Source organism: Chlorocebus sabaeus, chromosome 22 (assembly GCF_047675955.1).
Source record: "Chlorocebus sabaeus isolate Y175 chromosome 22, mChlSab1.0.hap1, whole genome shotgun sequence".
Lineage (NCBI taxonomy): Eukaryota > Metazoa > Chordata > Mammalia > Primates > Cercopithecidae > Chlorocebus > Chlorocebus sabaeus.
Window position 1 is genome coordinate 90,450,055 of NC_132925.1, and position 9,689 is coordinate 90,459,743.

Below are 9,689 nucleotides of genomic sequence, written 5' to 3' on the forward strand. Positions count from 1 at the left end.
AGTCACCACACCCAGCCTCTTTTGGTTATTTTCAAAAGTCATTCTTTTTTTTTTTTTGAGATGGAGTCTTGCTCTGCCACCCAGTAGTGCAGTGGCACGATCTCGGCTCACTGCAAACTCTGCGTCCTGGGTTCACGCCATTCTCCTGCCTCAGCCTCCCAAGTAGCTGGGACTACAGGCGCCCACCACCACGCCCAGCTAATTTTTTGTATTTTTAGTAGACATGCGGTTTCACCATGTTAGCCAGGATGGTCTTGATCTCCTGACCTCGTGATCTGCCTGCCTCGGCGTCCCAAAGTGCTGGGATTGCAGGTGTGAGCCACTGTGCCTGGCCAAAAGTCACTCTTGAGCCATTTGAAATACCAGTAAACCCCATAGGGTAGAAGTTATGCTGAGAGTCCATGAACAAGTTAGAAAAGGAACATATAGACCCTGGGTCAGGTGCTGCCCTAGAATGGGCACCCCTTCTGTAAGCTATGTCAGAATCATCTACCAGCAGTAACGGATGTCCTGTAAAGTGCCTGCCTTTGTGGGGCAGGAAGTACCCCCGTGAAGCTACCTTGTGTTGTGGATCTTTTGCTCCTCCAGAGCCCTTCCTTGAGCCCTACCTACAGAGATGCTCAGCACCATTCTTGGCTATACTGAGAAAAAGCTGGTGGTTCTCTGTTTAAAGGAAAGGGATTATATTTGCCCTTTTTTATGGTTTTGAAACTAGTGGGTTTCATTAAATGTCTAGCATTCTTCTGAAACCACAAAGAAAGTGTCTCTGAATTTCACTGAGGTTCTTGGAAAGTCTTCAAGATAGAATTGTATGTATCCCCAAATTCTCTACATTTTTTTTTTTCAGAAAACATCCCAGAAAAGTGGACCCCGGAAGTCAAGCATTTCTGTCCCAACGTGCCCATCATCCTGGTTGGGAATAAGAAGGATCTTCGGAATGATGAGCACACAAGGCGGGAGCTAGCCAAGATGAAGCAGGCATGATCTGGGGCAGGACTGTCTTGTAGTATTCTTGAACTATGGCCCCAAGGTTGGAGGTTTGGGGAGCCCAGCAGAAACCTTCACAGGCCAGGTTGTTTTAGAGGCTCAGAAGCCCCTCTCTGGCCCTCTGACCCTCATTGATTGGGATCTTCACAGAAGATCCCTAAAATAGTTCACTAGTTCTGTGAGATGGAATGTTTTTTATGAGGTAGTGCTATGCCCATAAGGACTGCTGGCCTGAGAATGAACCATTTCATCAGTAGCAAGTAGTCAGTGGCTTTAGATGTAGGAACTTTCTTTTTTTGATATGGAGTCTCATTCTGTCACCCAGGCTGGAGTTCATTGGTGCAATCTCAGCTCACTGCAACCTCCGCCTCCGGGGTTCAAGCGATTCTTCTGCCTCAGACTCCCGAGTAGCTGGGACTTACAGGCGCCCTCCACCATGCCTGGCTAGTTTTTATTTATTTATTTATTTATTTTAAGTAGAGATGGGGTTTCACCATGTTGGCCAGGCTGGTCTTGAACTCCTGACCTCAAGTGATCTGCCTGTTTTTGCCTTCCAAAGTGCAGGGATTACAGGTGTGAGCCACTGTGCCTGGCGTCTGTTAGACCCTTTATTTTTATTCTTTGAGACGCAGTTTTGCTTTTGTTGCCCAGGCTGGAGTGCAGTGGTGCTATCTCGGCTCATTGCAACCTCTGCCTCCCAGGTTTAAGCAATTCTCCTGCCTCAGCCTCCCAAGTAGCTGGGATTATAGGCATGTGCCACCACGCCTGGCTAATTTTTGTATTTTTAGTAGAGATGAGTTTTCTCCATGTTGGTCAGGCTGGTATCAAACTCCCAACCTCAGGTGATCCACCCGCCTTGACCTCCCAAAGTACTGGGATTACAGGCGTGAGCCACCACGCCTGGCCCTGTTAGACTCTTGATTGCCTTCCCCAGCTATTACTTTGGTACATGTGAGGCCAAAGATAAATTAGTGGCAACTGAAAGATAAGGAAATCATGAAGGCTGGGAGTCCAGATAGAAAGCCCTAATGCCTTCCCCGCTCTACCACTCCCAATGCCTTTTTAAAAGTGTTGATGGATATGGCATCTTGGCCTCTCAGAAACCAGCTGACGTAATGGCAGGGCTTCCTCACTGGAGAGGCACTGAGATCTTCAACCTAAATTCTCTTACTCAGGTTTCTTTGTCTGAATGTCAAGGGTAGGCTGTATTTCCTTCAGGGCATTTAGTCCTGGATTGGTAGCTTAAGTAATTTTGCCCTTGATTGACTCCTTAACCTTCCAGGGCTCCTCTGACCTCTTCCCTCTTTCTACTTTCCAGTGTATACCATGTTTATTAGAGATTTTATGTTTGGTAGGGGGTTGTTACCATATGTCAGTTTTAAAATTTCATAAATTTAGCTTTTTTTTTCTTTTTTTTTTTGAAGAGTCTCAGTCTGTTGCCAGGCTAGAGGGCTGTGGCACGATCTTGGCTCACCGCAACCTCCACCTCCCAGGTTCAAGCAATTCCCTTGCCTCAGCCTCCTGAGTAGCTGGGATTACAGGTGCCCGCCACCTTGCCTGGCTAATTTTTTATATTTTAGTAAAGAGGTGTTTCACCATGTTGGCCAGGATGGTCTTGATGTCCTGACCTCGTGATCTGCCCAGCGCAGCCTCCCAAAGTGCTGGGATTACAGGCGTGAGCCACCGCACATAGCCAAGTTTAACAGCTTTTAAAAGTCTTCTTTTTTTTTTGGCCGGGCACAGTGGCTCACGCCTGTAATCCCAACACTTTGGGAGGTCAAGCCGGGTGGATCACCTGAGGTCGGGAGTTTGAGACCAACCTGGTCAACATGGTGAAACCCCTTCTCTACTAAAAATACAAAAATTAGCCGGGTATGGTGGCAGGTGCCTGTAATCCCAGCTACTCGGGAGGCTGAGGCAGGAGAATCGCTTGAACCCAGGAGGCAGAAATTGCAGTGAGCTGAGATCGCACCATTGCACTCCAGCCTGGGGGCAAGAGTGAGACTTCATCTCCAAAAAAAAGAAAAAGTCTTTTTTTTGGTCGGGTGCGGTGGCTCATGCCTGTATTCCCAGCACTTTGGGAGGCTGAGGCGGGCGGATCACAAGGTCAGGAGGTTGAGACCATCCTGGCGAACACGGTGAAACCCCATTTCTACTAAAAATACAAAAAATTTGCTGGGTGTGGTGGCAGGCGCCTGTAGTCCCAGCTACTCAGGAGGCTGAGGCAGGAGAATGGTGTGAACCCGGGAGGCAGAGGTTGCAGTGAGCCGAGATCGCGCCACTGCACTCCAGCCTGGGCGACAGAGCCAGACTTTGTCTCAAAAAAAAAAAGTCTTTTTTAAAGACTGGGCACAGTGGCTCATGCCTGTAATCCCAGCTCTTTGGGAGGCCGGGGTGGGCAGATCACGTGGTCAGGAGTTCGAGACCAGCCTGGCCAAACTGGTGAAACCCCATCTCTACTAAAAAATTAGCTGGGCGTGGTGGTGGGCACCTGTAGTCCCAGCCACTCAGGAGGCTGAGGCAGGAGAATCGCTTGAACCCAGGAGATGGAGGTTGCAGTGAGCTGAGATCATACCATTGCAGTCCAGCCTGGGCGACTGACAAGAGTAAAACTGTTGCAAAACAAGAAAAAAAAAGTCCTTAAGCTGAATTTGAATACTCTTTACTTACTATATGTATGCCACACTATTAGCTAAAAGGACTGTTTTTTCTTTTTGCTAGGAGCCGGTGAAACCTGAAGAAGGCAGAGATATGGCAAACAGGATTGGTGCTTTTGGGTACATGGAGTGTTCAGCAAAGACCAAAGATGGAGTGAGAGAGGTTTTTGAAATGGCTACGAGAGCTGCTCTGCAAGCTAGACGTGGGAAGAAAAAATCTGGGTGCCTTGTCTTGTGAAACCTTGCTGCAAGCACAGCCCTTATGCGGTTAATTTTGAAGTGCTGTTTATTAATCTTAGTGTATGATTACTGGCCTTTTTCATTTATCTATAATTTACCTAAGATTACAAATCAGAAGTCATCTTGCTACCAGTATTTAGAAGCCAACTATGATTATTAATGATGTCCAACCCGTCTGGCCCACCAGGGTCCTTTTGACACTGCTCTAACAGCCCTCCTCTGCACTCCCACCTGACACACCAGGCGCTAATTCAAGGAATTTCTTAACTTCTTGCTTCTTTCTAGAAAGAGAAACAGTTGGTAACTTTTGTGAATTAGGCTGTAACTACTTTATAACTAACATGTCCTGCCTATTATCTGTCAGCTGCAAGGTACTCTGGTGAGTCACCACTTCAGGGCTTTACTCATTAACAGATTTTGTTGGCATAGCTCTGGGGTGGGCAGTTTTTTGAAAATGGGCTCAACCAGAAAAGCCCAAGTTCATGCAGCTGTGGCAGAGTTACAGTTCTGTGGTTTCATGTTAGTTACCTTATAGTTACTGTGTAATTAGTGCCACTTAATGTATGTTACCAAAAATAAATATATCTACCCCAGACTAGATGTAGTATTTTTTGTATAATTGGATTTCCTAATACTGATATTTGTCATCCCCAAAGAAAGTGTATTGGTTTTTTAAAAAAGAAAGTGTATTTGGAAATAAAGTCAGATGGAAAATTCATTTTTTAAATTCCCGTTTTGTCACTTTTTCTGATAAAAGATGGCCATATTACCCCTTTTCGGCCCCATGTATCTCAGTACCCCTATCTGGAGCTGGGCTAAGTAAATAGGAATTGGTTTCACGCCTGAGGCAATTAGACACTTTGGAAGGTGGCATAACCTGTCTCACCTGGACTTCAGCATCTGGCTCTAATTCACAGTGCTCTTCTCCTCACTGTATCCAGGTTCCCTCCCAGAGGAGCCACCAGTTCTCATGGGTGGCACTCAGTCTCTCTTCTCTCCAGCTGACTAAACTTTTTTTCTGTACCAGTTAATTTTTCCAACTACTAATAGAATAAAGGCAGTTTTCTAAACTTCCTGTATCCTGTTGTTTGTGTTGCTGTCTCCAGGGCTGGGGGCAGGAGGATGCAAGGACTTCCTGGCCTAGCTCACCCTGGAGAGGTTTGTTCAGGGTGCAAAAGACTAGGTTGTGCCCCACCTCCCACCCACCCAACAGCTAATCTGGTCCCTCCCAACAACATGGAAATGATTACCCTGTACCGCATTCTAGTTCAGATTTGGGGGGAGGGTGAATGCAGCCTACTGAGGAGGCCAGAGAGGGAGGACTCAGGCCGCGTTTCCTTGGCCCTGACGAGCTTTTGGTCTCCACTTCAGGAAGCTGGGGCAGAGCTTCCAGGACTCTGCCCTGTTAGAAAACCCGCACAAGGGCGGTGCCGCTTTGGAGACAGGGAGGAGGGAGACCGGAAGCCCATATCCCTCTGGCTGTTCCCTGCACTGCCGGTAACATGGCACAGGAGAGGAGGGCTGTTTGTGCACCGGCAGCTGCTGCCGCCGCCCACTAGCCTTCTATGCCGAACCCCACATCCTAATTGAGGAGCCTTTGAGAAAGAAAACGGAGCCCTCGAGGGCCCCAGCCCTCGGAAGTGTAACCTGGACCGCTGCCGCCTGGTTGCCTGGGCCAGACAAGACATGCCCGCGGCTCCTCCCGGCTTGGGCGGAGCCCGCGTCCCGCTCGGGCGCACCCTTCAGCCTTTTCCCGGCTAAAGGAGGGGCCGAGCCCTCCGGATAGGGCGGGGGCCGGATGAGGCGGGACCCTCGGGTCCAAAAAACTGCCTGCGCCACGTGAGCTGCCGCCGGCCAGTTAAAAGGAGGCGCCTCCTGGCCTCTCGTCACCGTGCTTGTTCGGGGCGCTCTCGTAGCTCCTCGGACAGTTGCGCCATGTGTGCTGCTCGGCTAGTGGCGGCAGCGGCCCAGTCGGTGTACGCCTTCTCGGCGCGCCCGCTGGCCGGCGGGGAGCCTGTGAGCCTGGGCTCCCTGCGGGGCAAGGTGCTACTTATCGAGAATGTGGCGTCCCTCTGAGGCACCACGGTCCGGGACTACACCCAGATGAACGAGCTGCAGCGGCGCCTTGGGCCCCGGGGCCTGGTGGTGCTCGGCTTCCCGTGCAACCAGTTTGGGCATCAGGTGCGCCGGGCGGGGCGTGGTGGCTGGGGGTGCCGGCGGGGTGCTGGGGGGTGCCATAGGCTCTATGAGCAGAGAGTCTGGCTACCCTCTCGCTTCCCTTGTGCTCGTAACTGCTGGAATTCTTGTCCGCCCTGGGATTGCGCATGGAGGGCAAAATCCCGGTGACGCATAGAAAAACTCCCTTGTGGCCGGGCTCGGTGGCTCAAGCCTGTAATCCCAGCACTTTGGGAGGCCGAGACGGGCGGATCACGAGGTCAACAGATCGAGACCATCCTGGATAATACGGTGAAACCCCGTCTCTACTAAAAAATACAAAAAAAACCTAGCCGGGCAAGGTGGCGGGCGCCTGTAGTCCCAGCTACTTGGGAGGCTGAGGCTGGAGAATGGCGTAAGCCCGGGAGGCGGAGCTTGCAGTGAGCTGAGATCCGGCCACCGCACTCCAGCCTGGGCTACAGAGCGAGACTCCGTCTCAAAAAAAAAAAAAAAAAAAAAAAGAAAGAAAAACTCCCTTGTTAGTGGTTAGAACATTTCCCTCCCCCTCATGACCCCGGGTCCCAGCTGCCCTTCTCTCCCGTAGGAGAACGCCAAGAACGAAGAGATTCTGAATTCCCTCAAGTACGTCCGACCTGGTGGTGGGTTCGAGCCCAACTTCATGCTCTTCGAGAAGTGCGAGGTGAACGGTGCGGGGGCGCACCCTCTCTTCGCCTTCTTGCGGGAGGCCCTGCCAGCCCCCAGCGACGATGCCACTGCGCTCATGACCGACCCCAAGCTCATCACCTGGTCACCGGTGTGCCGCAACGATGTTGCCTGGAACTTCGAGAAGTTCCTGGTGGGCCCGGACGGTGTGCCCGTACGCAGGTACAGCCGCCGCTTCCAGACCATTGACATCGAGCCTGACATCGAAGCCCTGCTGTCTCAAGGTCCCAGCAGTGCCTAGGGCCCCTTTCCTACCCCGGCTGCTTGGCAGTTGCAGCGCTGCTCTCCGGGGGGTTTTCATCTATGAGGGTGTTTCCTCTAAACCTACAAGGAGGAACACCTGATAATACAGAAAATACCCCCTCGAGATGGGCGCTCGTCCTGTCCATCCCGGTCTCTGCCAGACCAAGGCGAGTTTCCCCACTAATAAAGTGCCAGTTGTCAGCAGAACTGTGTGTATGTCCTGTGTCATTTGGGGGATACTTTTTCTAATCTCATTGTCATAGTGGTGGGAACTTAACCCTCCTTCCCTTATCCTAGCCAAGTCTGAACTTTCTGTCCTTTTGTCTGCAGTGTGTAGGGTCCACTATTTCCTTTGTGGGAAGTCTTGCTCTTGGCCTGAATTTCTGCCTTCACCAGAACATGCAAAGGGCCATCCCAAGACCCAGTTAAAACAAAGTCCGTACTTAAAAAAGAAGACACAAGGCAAGGGTTGACTGCCTAACTCTAACAGACTTACGACTACTTGCTGCCCACTGAAATGACTGTCACAAAATAACATGAGCCTCCACTCACATTTGGAGTCTATGTCCTCTCCAATTGTTAGGCCCACAGAAGCCCATTTTACACAGTTGGAAGCTCATGCGATGTTATAAATTCTGTTACTTGGCTAGATCTTTCCATGTTGCTACCAAGTGCTTGTATCTGCTGTGATGCTGATCTTACGAGTTTCTGCCTCATGTATTTAAGAGTGAGAAAACTACAATTTAACTGGCCCTTCTGACTATGCCTTGCCCGACACTTACATGCAATCTCACATTCAGGCCCAGTATAAGGGCTTGTCTTTGAAGCCAGCTGCTGCTTTTCAGGCACCACTCAGGTCCAGCTTCTCCATCTGTTGACCCTGCTGCCAATCTTTCAAGACGGATTTGAAGCCATTTCCTAATGCAGTGTGGGGGACTGCAGGGCCTGGGTGTAGCTTCTGCTTGTGCAAACAGGTGCCCAGAGACATGGCAGTGCTGTTCTGAAGTCCCAGCATTTGTGTTCAAATTGGTGACTCAAGGCCCTTACGTCTGAGCCAACTCTCAAGGACTTTTCCTCTTGCTGTACGCAGTGATCTTTGCTGCTGCTCTCCCCCTTTGTCTGCCCTTAGGTCACTAAGGATTGTAGGGCCTTCTGGACCTGCTCTGGCTCCATCCTCAGAACTCCTAAACAGGCCCACCTCGCTCTGCTTCTCTCCACCCCAGCCTTTGAGTCCCCCTTGAGGTGACCCAGGCAGAACTATCAGCTTCCCCTTTGGACCTCACTCTACCTGTGTTGTTCCTTGGAACTCTCAGGAGTCTCATGCTCTGTTGCCCAGGCTGGGGTGCAGTGGCATGATCTTAGCTCACTGCAGCCTCCACCTCCCGAGTTCAAGCAATTCTGCCTCAGCCACCCCAGTGGCTGGGATTACAGGTGCCTGCCACCATGCCTGGCTACTTTTTATATTTTTAGAAGAGACAGGGTTTCGCCATGTTGACCAGGCTGGTCTCAAACTCCTGACCTCAGGTGATCTGCCCGCCTAGGCCTCCCAAAGTGCTGGGATTACAGGCGTGAGCCACTGAGCCCTGCCAGAGTGGAATGTTTTTATATTAGTAGACCAATATTTGTGATGAATATCATATGCCGGGCCCTGGGGGCCCTGAGATGGCCAGCCCCAGTACTCCTCTTAGACTGTTAACCTCTGGGGAAGAAGATTAGTCATTCACAAATGCAATCAAGACTCCTGAGTGGCCAGTCACGGTGGCTCACGCCTAATATCCCAGCACTTTATAATCCCAAGTAATCCGAGGTGGGCAAATCACTTGAGGCTAGGAGTTGGAGACCAGCCTGACCAAAATATGGTGAAACTCCCGTCTCTACTAAAAATACAAAAATTAGCCAGGTGTGGTGTCGGGCGCCTGTAATCCCAGCTACTTGGGTGGCTGAGGCAGGGAGAATTGCCTGAACCTTGGAGGCAGAGGTTGCAGTGAGCCGAGATCACGCCATTGCACTTCAGCCTGGGCAACAGAGCGAGACTCTTTCAAAAACAAAACAAAACTCCACTCAAATGGGACCAAGGCTTTTTGACATTTGTAAACTTCAAATCTGACTCCTGGAATGGAGAGTAGCAACCTGTAAATCTGGGTAGAACCAGATTACCTGTGACCCCTAATGTCCTACACGTCTCTTCCCCAAAAGCACTTTGCTCCCTTATTCTTTCATAATCCAGTCCTGTGCCATGTGCTCTGCCAAGTGCCTGAAGAAGTCAGAAGGACAGTATATAATTATCAAAAAAGCATGTTTTGTGCTTTGAGAATAGGAAAAAAAGACAAATTGTGTACCTTACACTGGTTAAAAAAAAAAAAAGAATAAGAGGACCAGGCCCAGTAGGGAGGATCATGCACACCTCCTGGAAAAAGTGACAGTGAGGCCAGGTGCAGTGGCTCACACCTGTGATCACAGCACTTTGGGAGGTCGAGGTGGGTGGACGGCATGATGGCTTGAGGTCAGGAGTTCAAGACGAGCCTGGCCAACATGGTGAAACCACGTCTGTATTAAAAATATGAAAATTAGGCTGGGTGCAGTGGCTCACTCCTGTAATCCCAGCACTTTGGGAGGTCGAGGCAGGCAGATTACGAGGTCTGGAGATCGAGACCATCCTGGCTAACACGGTGAAATCCCGTCTCT

General features: G+C 50.4%; 2 protein-coding genes across 3 annotated transcripts in view; both read left to right on the forward strand.

Moving 5' to 3' along the window:
* The window catches only part of RHOA (ras homolog family member A), a 53,777-nt gene extending 48,823 nt beyond the window's left edge, over positions 1-4,954 (forward strand). The window contains exons 4-5 of the mRNA XM_007984222.3: positions 848-978; positions 3,709-4,954. Coding sequence (XP_007982413.1) covers positions 848-978; positions 3,709-3,882 — 305 coding nt within the window. The 3' untranslated portion in view covers positions 3,883-4,954. The remainder of the gene's footprint in view (positions 1-847; positions 979-3,708) is intronic.
* A 226-nt stretch (positions 4,955-5,180) lies between these two features.
* GPX1 (glutathione peroxidase 1) lies at positions 5,181-7,211 on the forward strand. Of its 2 annotated transcripts, none has more exons than XM_007984221.3 (2): positions 5,181-6,065; positions 6,643-7,211. In XM_007984221.3, the coding sequence occupies exons 1-2, from the start codon at positions 5,820-5,822 to the stop codon at positions 7,000-7,002; spliced, it is 606 nt and encodes a 201-aa protein (XP_007982412.2). In that variant the 5' UTR covers positions 5,181-5,819; the 3' UTR covers positions 7,003-7,211. The 2 variants fall into 2 exon arrangements, with proteins under 2 accessions (XP_007982412.2, XP_072866282.1); XM_073010181.1 differs by having other exon boundaries at positions 5,697-6,065; positions 6,624-7,211.
* Positions 7,212-9,689: the final 2,478 nt, after the last annotated feature.